This window comes from Monopterus albus, unplaced genomic scaffold (genome assembly GCF_001952655.1).
Source record: "Monopterus albus unplaced genomic scaffold, M_albus_1.0 scaffold41.1, whole genome shotgun sequence".
NCBI classification, from domain to species: Eukaryota; Metazoa; Chordata; class Actinopteri; order Synbranchiformes; family Synbranchidae; genus Monopterus; species Monopterus albus.
In genome coordinates, this window is record NW_018127921.1 from 195590 (window position 1) to 215257 (window position 19668).

General features: G+C 39.1%; 2 protein-coding genes across 3 annotated transcripts in view; both read left to right on the forward strand.

The window, feature by feature from the left end:
* Positions 1-8226, forward strand: part of pacsin2 (protein kinase C and casein kinase substrate in neurons 2) — a 21324-nt gene extending 13098 nt beyond the window's left edge. The window contains exons 6-11 of the mRNA XM_020599600.1: positions 17-203; positions 309-429; positions 2961-3091; positions 5372-5503; positions 6615-6787; positions 6878-8226. Of these exons, the coding sequence (XP_020455256.1) occupies positions 17-203; positions 309-429; positions 2961-3091; positions 5372-5503; positions 6615-6787; positions 6878-6990 (857 nt within the window). The 3' untranslated portion in view covers positions 6991-8226. The remainder of the gene's footprint in view (positions 1-16; positions 204-308; positions 430-2960; positions 3092-5371; positions 5504-6614; positions 6788-6877) is intronic.
* An 881-nt stretch (positions 8227-9107) lies between these two features.
* Positions 9108-19385, forward strand: arfgap3 (ADP-ribosylation factor GTPase activating protein 3). 2 transcript variants are annotated; one of them, XR_002274889.1, is made up of 17 exons: positions 9108-9307; positions 10000-10118; positions 10760-10832; positions 10951-11082; positions 11251-11331; positions 11452-11545; positions 14318-14377; positions 15462-15508; positions 15629-15780; positions 15941-16072; positions 16167-16295; positions 16386-16538; positions 17207-17333; positions 17580-17667; positions 17954-18078; positions 18214-18294; positions 18804-19385. XR_002274889.1 is itself a non-coding variant. In XM_020599624.1 (16 exons), the coding sequence occupies exons 1-16, from the start codon at positions 9239-9241 to the stop codon at positions 18229-18231; spliced, it is 1599 nt and encodes a 532-aa protein (XP_020455280.1). In that variant the 5' UTR covers positions 9108-9238; the 3' UTR covers positions 18232-19385. The 2 variants fall into 2 exon arrangements, 1 of the variants encoding a protein (XP_020455280.1); XM_020599624.1 differs by having other exon boundaries at positions 18214-19385.
* The last annotated feature ends 283 nt before the right edge of the window (positions 19386-19668 follow it).

Here is a 19668-nt window from a genome sequence, read left to right on the forward strand (position 1 = left end):
GTCAACTTGTATTTCCTTTTCTTCCAGACTAAAGAACGTTATGAGAAATCCCTTGACGAGCTTGACAAGGTGACCCCTCAGTACATGGAGAACATGGAGCAAGTATTTGAGCAGTGGCAGCAGTTTGAAGACAAACGCATTCGCTTTTTTAGAGACCTGTTGCTGGAGGTAAAGCAGCACCTGGACCTTTCAACCAATCACAGGTGACAGATACTGCAGGACATTGTCCAAAAAAAAACCATGCCTGTTAAAGACTTCATGAATTACACAGAAAATGATGTATTTCCTGTACTGTATTGTCTTCATAGATTCCAGACAGTCTACCACACGCTGGAAGACACAATCTCTGCTACTGATGCTGAAGAGGACCTGAAATGGTTCCGGTCTAATCATGGCCCTGGCATGCCAATGAACTGGCCTCAGTTTGAGGTACCACATCCTACATTTATACTACTGAAAGATTATAAAAAGAGGAGGTAAAAGTAGGGAGTTTTTTTTTGCCACAAACCCTCAGACACATTAGATCAGTGGTCTAATGTGGGGGGGGCAAAGTCACTTCACTAAAGCAGCATCTGTATCTGCAAACGCTCAACTCGCTTCATATAAAGTAGCGTACAGAATCGCACAGTGTAAGAAACAGATGGATGAAGCGACTGACAGTAACAAAGACTGTTTATTGATAACATACGTAAGATTCATTGATGCTGGTGAATTGAAGGAAGATTTTCTTTTTTGCAAACGTGTTGCTAAAAGAGCCACTGCAGAAGACTTATTCAAAATCATTGACACTTACTTAAAAGAGGCGGATCTGAAATGGGAGGACTGTGTGGGCATCTGCACAGATGGGGCTCAGTCAATTGCTGGAAAACGAGAAGGGCTGCAAGCGCTAGTGAAGTGCGTTTCTCCCAAAGTGCACTGGACACACTGTATGATACACAGAGAGGTGCTTGCATTCAAACAGCTGAGCCCTGAGCTGAATGATGTAATGACAGATGTCATTGCCACAGTAAGCTACATCAAAACAAGGCCTGTCAGAGCACGACTTTTTGCCGCACTGTGTGAGGAAATGGGATCCGATCACACAGCTGTTTTATTTCACAGCGAGTCCCGATGGCTGTCACGTGGGAAGGTGCTATCCCGGGTGTTTGAATTGAGAGAAGAGATTCAGATCTATTCCGAGGAAGAGGGGAATGAACTTTCACACAAGTTTAAGGATAACAGCTTCCTCATGAAACTTGCATACCTCAGTGACACGTTTCAGAAGCTAAATGAACTAAATTTGCAGATGCAGGGCAGCAACACGCACCTTCCACTGCTTGCAGATAAAATCCCATCATTCACAAGAAAACTGGAGATGTGGGAGCAGCGACTGAAAGGGGGGAATATCGAATCATTTCAGAGTCTGAAATCCTTCATTAATGCCTATAACCTGCAGAACACAATGATCCCATGCATGAAATCACACATTTCTGCCCTACAAAAACACTTCCAGCGATATTTCCCAGTGCAAGATACTACTAAATATGACTGGATTCGAGACCCCTTCAGTACATCACCAGCTGCTGATTTCAGCATTGCAGAAGCAGAACAGTTTATTGATCTGACCTCTGATTCAACAATGAGACTGCAGTTTAAGTCTAAGATCTTGGCTGCATTTTTATCCACAAAGGGGGGCCCAGCAGAAAAAGTTTGAAAACCACTGTCATTAGATCATGATTCCTCACTTTACATTAAAGTAGAGACTCTTAAAGGAGTATTATTGTTGTGGGTGGTAACTTTATAGGATGAAGACATAAAATAATAGTTCTTATATATTATCTCAACTCAACTCAACTTTATTCATATAGCACTTTACCACAGCACAGCTGACTAAAGTGCTTAACATACCATACAAATTTAAAATCATCACATAAAAAAACTATAAACAATAAAACTAACCCTACAGACAGAGTCTCATTCCTGGCCAAATGTCGATGAATACAAGTAGGTCTTCAAATAAGACTTAAAAATAGACAACGAGGGGGCCTGCCTAATGGGCCTGCCTAATATAAAGAGGCAAAGCATTCCACAGGTTTGGACCTACCACAGCAAAGGCTCTATCCCCCCTAGTTTTACGCCTAGCCCTCGGTGCCTCCAGAAGAAGCTGATCTAAGGCACTAATTATTTAGTAAGGTATTTATGAATGTCTGACTTTCTGTAGAGATGCTTTATTGTGGAGCTGCCCCGTGTTCCCTCTGAGTGGCCAACTCCCAGGCCCAACAGTGAGAAGTACCAGTGAGCAGAACAAGAGAAATGGAGTAATATGTGATACTGAAAAATGTTTGAGAAAAGAAAACAAACAGGAGTTACAATCTAGTGTCATTTTTGTCATTGAAATACAATGTTTGGCAGCAGGGTGGATGCAAATCTGTCCTCAGCAGTGAGAATGGCAGTGAGAGGTGTGTAGTTTGTCATCATCTTCCCGACAGAAGCTGAAAAAAGAAAAATAGAAGGGAAGGAAACGAAAAACGGCATTCACTTGCAGAGCTACACTTTACCGTATAGTGTTGTTGAGTGTTTTTGCAGGCACAACTGCTGCTTTTTTATGAACACGCACACAAAAAAACTAGACCTAACCTGTCAGACAGCTTGCAACAGTGTAGGTGTTCACAAAAACAACATAGCATGCTCAAATCTTAATTGTTACTGGTTGTGTTGTCCATGTAGTTTCCATGAATCCCTGAAATGGGTTAATATTCACAACATAGCCTTTCTGCAGCTTCTAGAGAATATGCCACTGCTGTGTAATAGCCTGAGAACTGTTTTGCTGATTTTGAACTGTGTTGAAGTGTACGTGCCTGTGAGATGTCCCCCCCCACTACTAGAGTTGAAGGCCTGTTTTGAATGACGCTCCACCACAGTCATAGCACAGTCATAAGTTCAATAATTGACTGTAATTTGTGTCTCTTTGTATTAACCAGGAATGGTCTGTAGACCTGAACCGAACCCTCAGCAGACGAGAAAAGAAGAAACCATCAGAGGGTGTCACACTGACCGGCATCAATCAAACTGGGTCAGACCAGGTTGTTCACCCTGCCAAGAGCAGCAGCAGGTAGATATTTGATCACTCACTGACTCACTGACTCACTTTTTCTGTCTAAAACAAATCCACACAGAACACTGAGCATCTGTTCTTACTGCGTACACTCCTCCCAGTCCAGACTTCCCATATTTGAGATAATCCAGTGCACTACACACAGTCTTCTTCTTAAAACTTTTCATAAGGAAAGCTCCAGGAGTGACGTCTAATTTTACTGTGGTTTTCATGGCAACAGTAAACACTGTGCAACAGTTTGTTGGGAAAGAAGTCATCCCCAAGAGACTGGAGTCTGCTTGCACATAGCTGAAAGCGTGCCAGCAGTAGTGTGGAAATATTACTCACACAGTGCAAGTACCATAGCATTAATAATGGTACTGGAGAGTTTGACGAAGGCTGGAAACACCTGCACTTGGATTCAGACAGTTGTGATGAATACAAATAGTATTAAGTTTTATTTATTATTCGTTTGCTTTTTGTAATCTGGCGCAAGGAGGCATCATATGGCCTTTAATTTGTTTCTCAGTACATCAGAGCAAAGAAAAAAAACTATATAATGTGCTAACTTGTTTGTTTGAGATTTATTAAGCTAAATGTTAGCAACAGAAGCCTGGTTGTTTTCCAGTAATGATCTTAAATGCTGCATTTATAGTCACTGATTTAACTTTCTAATGATCTAATGATGCGTCATGGAGTAACCTTGCTCTGTCAAAGTTTAGAGCCACTTGATGTTTGAGTGGCAGTTTTTAATAGCACGATATAATCTTTCTAAGGCGAAATAAGAAGTGATTTGACCCTGCAGAGATTTTGTCTACAGTGTTGTGGTAACAGCACCAAGTACAAATCAGTGGTTAATGGATTTAGCAGCAAACAGCTGATTAAGATCAGAACTTTTCCTCCATCCATTCTTTAAGTAAAAAAACACATTCATCGGGCATTGCACTGAGCTGAATTTTAAAAATGTGAGCTCCTATGTGTGTTACATTTGTGATTTTTCCTGTCTCGGGTCTGGGCCAACCTTTGTCCTTAACTCTTCGCATTCCTTTGCAGCTAGTGAGGCTCTTGTAATTTAATGTGCCAGTGCCTGCTGTCTGCCCTTATCCAGACATCAGTAGGAAGTAACATGTTGGCAAAAATCATGGGAGCATTAAGGAGTGAGGAGAGGAGTCAACAAAGGGAATGTAAGGCATGGAAAGCGTTTGGCCTCTGAACTCAAAAGTTGACTGCTCAGCTGCTCCCCTAACTAGCATTTACATGGTGCTTTGTTATCCTTTCATTTCATGCATGTGTGGGCATGAATAGTGCAGTGAGTTTGCATCCAAGTGTTGAGAATTTCAAGAAAATGGTAAACAAAAATGTGATTGAATGTGCATTTCCATCCACAGCTCCTATGTAAACAGTAGGAACTCCATCTTGTTGTGTAGGTCCATGGTAACTGAAGTAATTTGGATTCAGACATCCAACAGAGCTATGACTGAAGGTCAAAAAAACAGACTTCACAATAAAGGCTGGTGACTTATCTTGATTTGGTTTAAGTAGCATTTTTTCCTTTGTTTGTTTTTTGCTTTGATTTGTTTTTTTTTTCAGCATCAGGAGGCAAGCCCTGATTCTTATTAGCTTTGTTCTTTTATTGGTTTTTACCTCATTTGAAATCTGAAACTTGAATGAACATGGCTTTAAAACCCACATGAGTGTGTCACAGCTGTAAGGTTAAGTTGAATGGTTTCAGTCACAGAGTTACATTATGCAATGTTTGGTGTAACAGCTCCTCAGGTTCCACTCGGAGAGCATAACATGACTATTCAAACAAAGGCGTTCACATTTCTTTACTCCACACGTTCAAGGACCAGCTGATAGCTACTGCTGTTCATGGTCCAATATTTCTGTAAGCAGGGAGTAGAAACCCTTTGTTTTCTCTGATACAGGTCTAGTGCAACGTCTGTTCCTAATGTGGAAAGTCACAATAGTAGGACGTAAAAGATTTTACAGCTACACAGCCCACAGCTGACAAAGTGTTTGTTGTGTCACTCAGGAAGTGTCTTCATAATGTTTCTACAGCTTTGTGTTAATTATGACTGTAGTCATAATTCACTCTAGTCTTTTCATGCTCATGTCATCATACATATATATCTGTTGCATCAGCGTATATTCGTATATTCTTGTTGTAATAGAACTAAATATCAGACGGAGTCATGCTCTGCCTTTGTCTCCAGGTAGTGTATGTCACAGGTGTTTGTTTATGTGTGTGTTCATGTCAACAACCAACCCATCTCTCACTGTGTCCCATGTTGTCAGCCTGACTGTACCCACTAAAACAGAACCAGTGGGTTCAAACCCCTTTGAAGATGAGGATGAGGAAGAGGAAACAACCACTGAGCAGCACGCCACAGTCAACCACATCAGTGTGAATAAAAAGGAAATAAAAATGTTGGTGAACATGAGAAAACACTTCGCCCACCTTTCTTTTTCTCTCTGCTTCGTGGATCGCCGTCTGTTCTGCGTCTCCTGCAATTACTTTGTCTTCGTTACTTGCTCCCTTCTTCCCCATATCCCTCTCTCTCCCTTCAGGTGGCAGGCTGTTGTGTTGCTCTGCATGGTCACTGCACACAAAGCCAGTGTGTGTCTGTCTTGTAGATCAATACATGTCATGCGCATGATGACGCACGTCTCTGCAGTCAGAAATCCAATGTTTCTTACAGTCAGACCTGAATATTGACACATTTATATAGATTGGTCCTTCATTTTAGTTTCAAGCGTACATACAAATCTTAATGCATATAAGAACATTTAAAGTGCAAAATGTGTGAATTCAACCTATGGGCAAACTGTTACACTGCATATTTGTTGGTGAAAATTAAACTCAACTTATTTACTTAATGGCAGAAGAAGAATGAAAGTAAACCAGTGTCAATAGTGGAGTATCCCCTCTGAATAGGTCTGACTGTAAGTCATTTGTGCATGTGCTGTTGTGCGTTTTATTTTTTTTTCTTTATCTTTCTCTGAGCTGTTTTCTCAGGTGTTTAGGTGGCTCCCTCTGCTGGCTGCTGAGGTTAACCTCCAATCATGCATTCACAACAATGATTTATTATGCTTACTGTATTTCTCATGTGCTTTTTGATATGTTGCCATGCTATTATTTTGCATTGCATTACCTTAGCATTATGTGCACTTTCACTGGAAGCTGTTGGTCTTAAAGTGGCATGAAGGTGACTTTTAAATCATTTATTATGCTGCTTGAACCAAACACTTGTGTTGTAGCATTGATGCCAAACAAAAGCATGTTTTCCACTTAGTTAGAACTGAAAGTAGGATGTCTTCAGGATAAATCACAAAGCTGCCAGTGAATCTGAAAATGCATTTTGAGTTTTGACTGTACTTTCATTTTTATTTTATTTTTTTCACTTTTCTTACTTTGAACTTTTGTTCCTGCTTACGCCTATAAGCCTGCTGGATTGTCCCGTTAATGCATATGGCCCTGAGACAAATCTGAGACTACATTTTATAATTGCTGCTTTGTCTGTCTATCCTGTGCGAGCAGTGTGGAGAAGAGTGCAGACTGGTCAGATGAAGATGCAGGTGGCAACCCTTTTTCTGCCAACGGTAATGGGAATCCGTTTGAAGATGAGCCGGCTTCTCCGGTCATATCTGTACCAGTCAGAGCCCTCTATGACTATGAAGGACAGGAGCAGGATGAGCTCAGCTTCAAAGCAGGTACATAGCAGAAGGGAGGAGGCATGACAGACACTTTTTACAAATCTGTCAGATCCCAGTGGGTTTTTACAGGTTTTTATTTCTTTTTAGGAGATGAATTCACCAAACTCAGTGAGGAAGATGGGCAGGGTTGGTGCAAAGGTCGGATGAAGGATGGACAGACAGGTCTCTATCCTGCCAACTATGTGGAAGACATTCAGTAATGAATTATCACCGATGGAACAAATGTGATGAAAGAAAGAGGGGTGTTGAAAAATGACAGTGGGGCTGGAAATAATGCTCTGCCTTATTTTTTAACCCTTTACTCTCCATTGTTGAAGACTGAACTGTGGTTGGGAGGAGGACAGATGAGAGAGGTTACCAATTATAAAGGACCACTTGATATATTGTTGCTTTGACCCTCATAGAAGCTCAATACAAGGTGAAAATGAACCGTGGTTCCAGATGATTTGAGGTGGGGGGAGCTCCCAAAGAAAATTTGCTGCCAGTTTAAGATGTATTCCTTAGAATTCCATTTATGCTGTTACAAAAATAAGTTTTTCAGCTATATATTACATAAGACTCGATGAGGTTTATGTGAGAAATATTGTTTAAATAAAACACTGGGAATGACAGTCTGACAAATCATCTTGCAACATTACATGCAGCCTTAATACGCAAGCCACTATGGATTCATTAAGGGAGATGACCCTTTTTATAACATTACTCATTTATACCTGTTCCTGAATCCAGGTTATGGATGTTTAATAATAATCTGATATTTTAGACAAAATCGTGTCAGATTTAACGTGATTTTAAACTAGTACTTTATAGTATATTATAGTTTATAGTTATTCTGTCGTTCCTTTCAGGGTTTAGTTTTTACATTCAGGTTGTAAGCTGTTCTGGTTGTTTTATAAAGAATGATTAAGACCAGTAGAGCCTTAATTTGATATGGTCTTCATTTAGTTCACAGTGGGTAACTTTCCTCTAGTTACTGCAGGTGAATGTATATTCACAGATTGTATATCCTATTCACTTTTCACCACTGAACAGCTGTCCTGGCCTTTCATACAAATCTCTCTAATTGTAGAATGTAATATGGGTTTTTTATACAACACTGAAATATTTTCACTGAGGTTTTTCTCACTTGAATTTCCATGTTTTAGTTATTTCACTTGACAAATATAAAGTTATTGAAGGATAGTTTAGTGTTTCTCTTCTGAAAATATATAAGAAAGTATAGCAATAAAGCCACAGCCAGGTATGGTATTGCATACGTGCATGTAAATAGCCAAGATTAAACATATTGGAGCAAATTAAACATTGAGGTCAGCTATTGCACATGTAGCTGGAAAGTGATGAATGTTAATTTATGATGCCGCAAGTGCTTTTGTTCTACTCTTGTTAGAATGCTGACTGAGGATGAGTTTGTACATTAATAAAAAAAATCCCTTGAATGTGTTATATTGTTATATTTGTAAATGTGATTCATTTTCCCTCCACAAAGGGCCGTACTCATTGAGTTAATCAACAAATACTATGGATAATTGAGTGTTTTCTCCTAGTAGCTATGGCATAAATGATGTACCTGATTTTGTCATTCTAATGTTCATTTTCATCAACTATCTGACAGCATTTTGTCAGAGTTGAATTGCAGAGTTTTCACTTGTGCAAGCTGTAAATGCATTAACTGTCTAGTGTATTGATGAAATCAGTGAAAAATACTATTTGAGGCCTTAAATGGCAGCACAAGAGTAATTGTGTTGTCTTTTAATAATATGAGAAAGATGTTTTGCCATGTTTTCGGGGCACGCTGTCATCAAAATGCAGCAACAGCTGCACTTGCACAGTAAGGTTTGTAAATGTTGTCCAACAACACAATAAATTTATTGGAAAAAAAGATTGTTTTTGTATTGACTGCTGATATTTGTTAATTTTGTCTTTTGAGGGGATCAAACCATCTTAAATGTTTTGGTTTGTGGCATTAGGAGACAATATGCCACATACCAAGACAAAGTAAATATGTAAATAAATATTCAAATAACATTTGTGGAGTGATGTAAAGCTAGAAAATAGATAACTTAGTAAAAACTTTATTAGCAATCTAAATTAGTTGATTTCTTGAATAACATAGATCTAACCCTAAAAACTGATGCATATGTACAGAACAGTCCAAAAGTTACTGAATTTATCTTCAATGTATAGCAGTTCTTCACAAAAAATATTTTATTTCTAAAATATTATATAAAAGATCTAAGCACTCTTTCAACATTATAAAAGTAAGCTACGGTTACAAATTGAGATAAACAACATTACCCAGAATCCTTTGCTACAACAACATAACCACGTGTACGTTTTACCCAATCTGCGCCAGGCCATGGTGTTCTCCTACTGACGTGTCGTATTCAGCTATTATCGGGGAAAAGGCGTTTTGTTTTCATGCTACTTCTTTAACCAGCAGGTAGAACCATGTCAGAGCCCAGGAAACAAGATATTTCTGCCATTTTTAAGCGACTACGCTCCATTCCCACGAATAAGGTGAGAGTTTTATAAACGACACACGGTCTACTCCAACAAGGAAGTCGGCTTAACATTAAGTAAATATGTGACACGTCGCACTTTGAGGAAACCCTAGGTTAGCTTTCATTTATTATCTTAATTTAGCTGTTACCCGATAGGTTTCGCGTTAAAAATAACTTGGTTTTTCTGCAGCGACTCAGCTGTGCCTTGGTGACATTTGCAGGAAGAAACTGTCAGAAAAATCATGAAATGCAACCAAACGTAACGTTAGTCAAGTGACGGGCAGCCTAGCTAGCTACATTTAGACAGTTGGCCCAAGCAGGGTTTTTTTCGGGCTTTGAGTTTATATGGTTTATGTTTAGTCGAGGTCACTGTCAGTAGTGCGGACGTCCTGTATCGCAGTCACAAGTAAAACAGCTTCCTGCCATACCAGTTAGACTTAACGCTAGTTTCATTGCGAAATTCAGCTCACTTTACCAGCAGCTGTCCAGACAGCTAATTTTATTGGTAGTATGCACGTCAGACTTTATGGGTACACAGTAGCTGTTTTAAACTGATTAAAATCCCTTCACATTGTTGGCTTCTACGTCTCTGATAATGATTTTAGACTATGATCATGACTTAGGAATGACTTGGAACATAAACTTTATCTGTTTATATTTAGAAGTAAAGCTTTATTGTTATGTGTCTTTTTGCTCCCTTCTCTTTAGATTTGCTTTGATTGTGCAGCTAAGAACCCCAGTTGGGCAAGTATCACCTATGGTGTTTTTCTGTGTATAGACTGCTCTGGGACTCACAGGTCTCTGGGGGTACACCTGAGCTTCATTAGGTAAGTCACTACTTATTTATATGCACTTTTCAAAATGAGAGTTACAGAGTGCTACAATAGCATTTAGCATCAAACATTAAACATGCAGAAAGTAACAAACACTTAAGCAACAGAATTGTATTTCAACAAAAGGCAAGCATCTGTTAGAGAAGCATTAGGAAACCTTAGAAACCATTAGAGACCCCTAAAAACAGTCAACTGAATTGTTTTATCTAATAGTGAAAGGCAAACTCATCCAGAGTTTAGGGTCAGATAAAACAAATACTCTGTATCTTTCATTTTAATCTGATCTCTGGTAACATCTAGTAGAGAGTTAGCTGACCTGAAAGACTTGAATGGGCTTCATTCGAGTAATGTGCTCCTTGTGTTTATCTTTGTTAGAAGATGAGCTGCAGGATCTACAGCTCCTGAGCATCGAGTATAATAAAATTCAATAAACTAGTGATGAAACAACAGAAGGATTTATTTTTAGCACTTTCAAAAGACGCTGTCAGATGTTTGAAATGTTTCTTATGTGGAAAAGAAACCCCCATCTGATATGAGCAGGAACCTTCAGAAAAGAGTCAAATGAAAGGGGGGGATGTATTTGGAAGCTGAGTTACGGTTTATCCCCGTCAAACCCTAACCTTGCTGTGTTTCAGGTCTACTGAGCTGGATTATAATTGGTCTTGGTTCCACCTGAGATGTATGCAAGTGGGAGGCAATGCCAATGCGGTGAGTACCACAGGACACTGTCAATCATTTGTAATCCTGGATTTACTTGATGCTCATATGATTTAACTTGATGACTCCTGTTTACGTTTCTGTGCCTATTTGGACCTTCCTTTTGCAGTTTGCATTTTTCAGTCAACATGGGTGCATATCCAGTGCTGCCAATACCAAGTACAACAGTCGAGCTGCTCAGCTGTACAGAGAGAAGATAAGGACTTTAGCCACACAAGCCACCAGATGTCATGGCACTGACGTAATGCAGACATGTTCCCTGTGTAAAAACAGGTTGCAGGTTGCTCCACAGAGTGAAAGAAAGCTGTAGCTGAAATACTAAATCAAATCAACTATGGTTTTCCATGTAGTACTTATGTGCTTAGAGCATAGATAGTTAAATCAGTTTTATTGCTTTTCTTCTCCACAGCTGTGGCTTGACAGTCAGGCTCCTTACTCTCCAGTGTCACCTGATGACAAACAGGTGGATTTCTTCAATCTGCATTCACAGGTAAAGGAGTGTGCTTCCCTTGCCTAGGTTATGATTTGTTTAAACCCACATATCCACTTGGATACCAACACAGTGACTGGGGTTTAGTCGTTTCACCATGTGTGTCTGTTTAATTCCCAGAATGATCCTGAAAATCTAAACATGGCCAAAATGAGCCTCACCTCCTCCACATCAGAGAAGCCTTTAACCCCAGAAAAAAAGGAAGACAACAATGGTATTGACTGTTTCTTCTGAACAAAGTAACGTACAGTGGCAAGAAAAAGTATGTGAACCTTTTGGTATGTCATGGTTTTCTGCATTAATTTGCCATAAATTGTGATCTGATCTTCATCTAAGTCAAGTATTGACAAATATAATGTGCCTAAAATAACACACAAAAAATCTCAAACCAGCGATGTTCTCTGGAGAGGATCTGGACTTCACTGTCCTCAAAAGAATGTCCTTTGTCCTTCAGGTGGAGGTGGACTGCTGACTCTGGTCCACTGGGGTTGGCCCTCCTGTGTTGGGCCATGGGTTTGTGCAGCGGTTGCTTGTTTTCACCAATGTACAAGTTGTTGTACAATGCTCTGTGCCCATTAGAGATCCAGCCACGGGCCCATCCATCTGCTCACTCTCATCAGCCCATAAAACCTTTGAAAAATCTGTCTTCAGATATTTCTTGGCCCAGTCTTGATGTTTCAACTTGTGTGTCTTGCTCAGTGGTGGTCGGGTTTCAGCCTTCCGTACACCTTGGCCATGTCTCTTGCAGTTCTGGAACATGACAGCACTGTAGGATACTGGGTTCATAGTAGTTTCACGTTTGCTTCTTCTCAAATCTTTTGCAGTTAATTTGCGTCCCTTTTCCTGAACATGTTTCTTGCGACCCTGTTGACCATTTGCAACAAAACATTTGACGGTTCTGTGATTACGCCCCAATATCTTAAAAATTTCAAGAATGCTGCATCCCTTTGAATAACTTTTTACAATTATTGACTTTTCACATTTGGTTAAGTCTCTTTTTTGGCCCATTTTGCCTGAGGAAAAGAAGCTGCCTAATAATTATGGACACCTTGATATATGCACACCCTCCCTCATTACACATCAACTGATATGCTTAAATTCAATAGGCATTCAAGTTTATACAGCTTGGAGTTGGAAAATATACACAAAATGATGATATGGTCAAAATACTCACTTGCCTAATAACTGCACACACAGTGTATTATTATGTGGAATGACATGACCAATAGAGTTTGTTAAGTGGCAAGGTTTCACAAACACTAGGGGCAGCTGATGCTAAATTACAGGATAGGGTACCACTTGCTCATCAACAATGTTTTAGCACAAAAACGTCAATGTAAAATATGCTTAGTACTACTAATAAAAATATGGTACAAAACTAAAACGTTATCCTTACACAAAAGGCTGTATTTAAGTGAAATCTTTACCAACATTGATGATATTCTCAGATTATCTAGAAAAACAATGTATACACACTAACAGATTTTCAAGTGCACTATAACCATCCCAAGCATGTTTTTAAAACTTGTCCAACTGTAAAACGTGTATTTTAGCCATTGCAGCTACTTATTTAATTACTAAAAAAAATTAAATGGAAACAAACATTGTGGCTGCAGATGAACTACTCATTTCAACAAAATAACTTATAGTCGAACACTATCATGTTGTCCGTGATAAACTGTGATATCTGCTGTTACACAAAAAAAAACTCTTCATGACCATGAAAGGTTATTACTATAAATACCTAAAGCTGGCTGTGTAATGATCTTTGTTGGTGCAAATCAATCCAAGTGAAATAAGGAAGACATTTAAAGACTCACTGCTTTGTATCGCTGACTTCCATCTTCAGAGACAATGCCAGACCTTGGGTCAGACTTTCTGACTGTAATACACAACTAGACCACAAGCACATATTCACATTTAAAAATCAAAAGATTAGTCACATCTCTGTCACTAATGCCTCTCAGGCTCCCATGGATCACTGCAGTTACGGCTGAAAATTTTTATTACAGCGTGGTGGTTGTATGCCTCCGTCAACCAGCCAAATTCAGGGAAATGGGACCGATGCGAGAATTCAGTGACTTCAACTTTGACTAGTGAAATCTAATAAGATCATCCTCAAGTTCAAAAGATTGTTTATGCCAAATTTGAAGACTGTTCCTGAGATATCATGTTCACAAAAAAGGGCCAGACAGATGGACAAAAAACCTGAAAACATAATGCTTCCACCTACAAATATCCTGGGCACAGAGGGATAAAAAAAGCAGGATACAGGAAAACTGTATAAAAATATTTCAAATGTCTGTTTCTAATTGGATATTTAAAAATATTTGGTTGATTGCTACAGTAATTGATAAATAAAAAAAGCTGTTTTAATACAGAAACCACCTTCGTTTCAACCTAAGATGCTGCCAACAGGATGTCTTCCCCAGAAGTTGAGGCTGGGCTCTCCTGTAAAAGGATACAGGGCTGGGAACATCCTGAAAAGAGCACAAGCACAACTTTTAAGTAAAAGGATTTGACAAATACACTTCACTATACACAACCTGATGGACCAAACAGAGCAACTAGGAAGGAGACTCTCCACTAAGGTTACCAGAGAAATCTTTCAGGAGATCTCAAGTTTCATGGAAGCGCCTGGTTGAGGTTATTGCTGCCAAGGGGGCGTCAACCAGTTATTTATTCCAAGGATTCACTTACCTTTTCCACTACCATTTTGAATGTTGAATGAGTGTCTTCAATAAAGACATGAATGATCAGAATTTGTTTTATTATTTTAGGCATGTTATATTTGTCAATACTCGACTTAGATGAAGATCAAATCACATTGTATGACAAATTAATGCCGAAAACCATGAAATTTCAAAAGCTTCACATAGTTTTTATTGCCACTATATATGAAGACCAAAAAATTCAAACAGGCCCTAGTTGTGTTTGTCCCAGTGTCATTTATGTGGTTCTTCACATGTACATTCAACTTACTCAGGTAACTCAGAGGAAGGTCCAAGTGTGGAAATGCTGAGTGTTTCTCCAAAAGCAAATCCAGGTTGGTTTCCATTCTTTGTGTTTAGGATTCTCCATTTTATTAAAGGAATTTGTGCATCTGATGTGATAAACCAGCGGTCCCCAACCTTTTTTTTTTGTACCACGGACTGGTTTCATGCATGAACATTTTTCCGTGACCAGATAGAGGCGCGGGGGTTCCAATAACAAAAATCTTTGTCAGTTCATAGTATGTAATTTGAATGCAACAATTACACTTTATATTAGGCAATTACAACAATTCTACACTATATAAACTCACCATAATGTCATGTGAGTGGGAGCCCTGGGCTTGTTTCCCTGCAACGAGATGGTCCCATCTAGGGCTGATGGGAGACAATGACACACGCAATGTGTTCCTTATGTCCAGGCTGCTCCGTAATTTTGTCTTGGTTGCTGTCACTGTAGAAAAGTCTGCTTCACAAAGATACGATGTTGGAAATGGCAACAGCGTTTGCAATGCTCTTATGGCGATTTCAGGATATTCTGGCTTGATTTTCATCCAGAACATCAGGCAGAGTTGTTGTCTCAAACATATGTTTAAGGTCACCATCATTTGCAATCTCCAGCAGCTGATCCTCTTGTTGCACAGACATGCAGAGCGGCCTTGGTGCGTGAGAGTCACCTGTTGCCATAAACACATATTTTAAGTATGACTCCTGATATTGTCTGTTAAAAGAAGCGTTCTTTTTCTTGGAGGTCGTGGGCTCCTCTTCTGGTTCCTCAGTTGGCCTTTTCCCCTTTGAAAGAAGCTCTTCAAAGACGTTTGTGTTTTACTCATTTTTGCTAGTTTGCAGGCTTTTTTTGTTTAGCAACGTATCACGTGACGTCGTGACCAACACATGCGTCTTGACGTGTCAAGGGGCACAGGTGGATCATACATCGGAGAAAATCCCATCGTTTTTCATAATAAAATATCTTCCAGACTCTAAAAATCAATGCAATGGAAATTATATAAATTATTTATTCTTTCTGTGTGGCCCGGTAACAAATGCCTCACGGACCGGTACCGGGTCACGGACCGGTGGTTGGGGACCACTGTGATAAACTGTAAGACATACATCTTCACTGTCCTTCAATGTTCCCAGAGGTGTCCTCTCTTCTCAAAAAGAAGCCAGCTGCTGCCAAGAAGACCGTATGTACAAAGCCGTATATTGAAAGCAGAATCATTATATTGCTGTGTATTTGTGACTGAACAATGTTCATGGACTGTGCATTCAAAGTCTTTTTTTTTGTAAAATGTGTCCACTTCCAGTTGGCTGCTAAGAAGGGTGGTCTGGGCGCTCATAAGGTTAGCAGCCAGAGTTTCTCAGAGCTGGAGAAGAAGGCTCAAGCTGCAGACAAGCTCAGAGAGAGAGAAGAGGGTGCCGTTAGTGCCAAGAAGAATATCCAATCTGAGGAATCCATGTGTGTGTCTTTGCTTTATTCTTTTTGATGTTTTTACCCTCTTAGAGGTCATTAAATGACCCTCCTGCTACATTTGTTACCTGTTTTTATTATTAGCTGCTGCACCTCCCTTAGGTTTGATTTTTTTTTTTTTACTAATTTGCTTTCATCCTCATCGCAGCACTCCATCCCTGCGTCTGGTTTACAAAGATCTTGAGCAGCAGAGGAAACTAGAGGAGCAGAAGTTGAAGGGATTCGAGGGCAAGAAGAAGGAGCAAGCTGAGCGACTGGGGATGGGTTTAGGTATCAGGAGGTATGATGATGAAGGGAGATATACTAGTGATGCTGTAGCTGACTGAAGAATTGGCTTTCTCCTCTTATATTGCTCTCTCTACTGTGCTCCATAGTGGAGTTTCTCACTCTATGACATCAGACATGCACATCATCCAGCAGGAGAATCCACTGGGGACCAAGACCACCAGAGGACGGCAGTTAGCTGAGGAAGATGATGATGATGAAGGCTCATTCAGCTCCAGGTCAGATGACGACAGAAAGGCTGCCTTCTCCTCAGCTGTTAATGATGAAAATGTTTTGTTCACCTCAGGTTATTAACTTTTCTCCTTTAGAGTCTTGTCCCGGTTTGAGGATCAAACTGAAGCATCAGATAATTTCTCCTCACGTTGGGGTGATGGAGGGGCTGGTGGAGGTTGGATGATGGAGACAAAGAACTCAGAGCGTGACATCTACTTGTCCTCCACTATATCTTCACTAGATGACAGGTAGGATATTGTATGTTCTGATGTTTGGTTGCTCTCGTATTCACTCAGTTCATGATTTTGCACAACACTTTTGCAGGACTTACTGCTGTTGGTCAATAGAAGTAGAAATTGAAGCTTGGAATCAAATTGTCATAGCATTATGATCACTGATTTCAAGCAATTTGTAATTAACAAAATGAAGTTTTAGTTATTCACCAAGCAACAGTTTTGTCTGGTGTGTTCAGGTGGTGCGAAGTCGGGTGAAGAAAAACATTTATGCGTTTCTAACACCCATAGCTGCAACTAACATTTATTTTTATTATCAATTCATGTTCCGAATCTTTTTTCGATTAAGATATTGATTTTGCCGTCGTTTATGACAAAGAAAAACAGAAAATTCTTCCATTTGAATGGCTGGCATTTGTCTTTAAAAATATCTCAAATTTTTAATGGTGGGCAATTAGTCAGCTGTTTGACTAATGGATTAATTGATCGAGCTTTAGTAATACCACTTATAAGTAAATGTCAGGTTCGACTACCAAACGGATGAAAAAGAAATGTGTGTCCTGGTGTGTGGAGGAGGTGAACTTGAGTGATAAATTATTTTTATGAGATACTAATGAAGGTGTGCTGTTACCATAAATAGTTATGGTTTAAGTTATTCATTTCTACTAACTGTTTGTTACCAGGCCAACATCCAGAAGAAAACCAGAAGCGGTGCCAGTCTCAGACACAGGAGAAGCTCGGAGGAAGTTTGGAAATGAGATCAAAGCCATCTCCTCTGAGATGTACTTTGGAAAACAAGACAACTCTGAAGTACATAATTACAACATGCATCCTGTCCTCTCAGTACATTGTTCATATATTGTGTTGTGGATGAAGGATGTACAATATTCTAGCAGCTATAATAGTGATCATGTTGATGTCTGAAACATTGGATAGTGAGTTGTAGATGTAATTATGGGCTTCAACCTAGAAGTTTGCCAGAACAGATATTGTTGAAGTTTGACTTTAGCCTAAAATTAAAAGCATATTTACATTTTCTACGCTTCTTTTGTTTAGTATGAGGCCAAAACAAGACTGCAGAAATTTTCAGACAGTGCCTCCATAAGCTCAGCAGACCTTTTTGATGATCCAAAGAAACCGACTGGTAAGAAACTACATCACTGTTGCAAAGACATTTGAGTGTATGAGTTGTTCTTTAAATTGAGGTAAATGTATGTGTAATCACCCAAAGACATATTGAGCTTCATGTGAGAATTTTGTCCAAACCTTTTTTTTCCTGTCAGAGCTGCTCATCCAAGTTTGTTGCACAAACCTGCCATAAATCATATTTGTTTTTGCAATAGATTTTAAACTCAATTCATACAAATTAAGTATACATGTTTTCATGTCAGTTTTTTTTTTTTTTCCCCTGTTTATTATTATGTGCACAGCGAGTTCGTATCGTCTGACCAACATGCTGCCCAATGCTCCTGACATGTCACAGCTCAAACTCGGAGTGCGCACAGTCGCAGGAAAACTCTCTGTTATGGCCAGTGGCGTAGTTAACTCCATTCAGGTCAGCCATAAATAAGACACTTCATTAACCCTGATCATATATACATACAAACAGTATGTCTTGCTTGAATGCAACTTGTTACAATGTGTATCTGTTTTTGTTTTTTGTTTGTTTGTTTGGTTTTTTTTCCCTCAGGATCAATACAACTCCTGAGTCGTGTTGTCCTGTTGAGTTCAACGTCTGGTGATTACCAACCAGAGTTGGATCACTTTCCCAGTGAGTGCTGGTTCCTTATCTGGGGAGACAAGGACAGATCAATCAGTGCTTTGGGCGAATCTGCCCTATGACACATCAAAATTTACCCCAGGAATAGCCCATACACATCTATATCTGGTTTGTTTTGGGTTTTTTTTTTTTTTTTTTTTTTTAAGATCATGTATATACAACCATTGCTAGAATCAAGATGGCTGTAGCACAGTATTCGTTCCTCTGCAGGCACCTGGAAGGGGAATCTCTGTGTATAATGCAGTCATGAGGAATATTTGCAATATAATAAACATTTGCTTTGAGGTTTTGGTTATAAATGTTTATTAAAACTGTATGTAGCAGTCTGAAGATTTGTGATGTTATGAAGGAGGGATTTTCTTTTTTAATTCCTTTATTACTTAACTGGTTAAAACACTCATTCATCACACGCACTCTGTGTTGTATTGTCTTGCACATTCCCACATGTTTGAAAGTGTCCTTTCTGTCCCCAAAGTGCACTTATGTTTGCTCTTCCACAGACATGACCAGAAGCTGATAACAAGGCCTTCGGGGACCAGATATATATATATATATTTTTAAATTGAGTACATCAGTTATGTAAATTGATACCTAGCACTTAAGTGTCATTATCTTGCAAATAGCCATGTTTTTATTTTAGGTTATGCATCTGGCATAGTAAAAAAAATTGACATGAAGCTTGAGCAACTATTAAACACTAAGTTTAAAGGCATTTTAGGAAATGTGCTTATTTGTTTCCCTGCTGAGAATTAAGTGCATTTTCCAAAATGCCAAGCTGTTCCTTTAAAAACAGGGAATCAAAGTAAAAGCAATAGAATCCTTCTTGATGTAAATATGCCAGCTGTACTCCATGTAAATTCATTTTTCTTCAGACTCATTGCTTTGAATTGGACACTTTAAAATGTAATCAGGAAAAAATATCAACTTTATTGATTTATTGAATGAAGGGGGGGGGGGCTCTGTTTGATTTATTTTCTAATAGCATGTTCTTTAAAGCTAGGTTTTGCCACTATGGTGGGACTTTTTTTTTCTTTTACTTTCACACCCCAGTGTATATCAGTACATGTCCAATGGAAAAAAAATAATAATAATTTCACCAAACCCTTTAAAGCCTTCAGAGTTTATTTGTTATCACTGTAACATACTGCCAAGGTCTGGGTGCTATCTTTATTTGCATCAGATATAACTAAGGGTGTGATAAAGCACAAACATCACTAGAGGTGGTGCAACAGTGAGATTTTGGATGTGACATTTAAAAACAATAGAAAAGCAGTTTGACATTGGTTTATGGCTAAGAAAGAAATCTACTTCAGATATTGTGCAGGGTTAAGGGACTAGAGATTATAAAGCCCACAGTGGGCACTG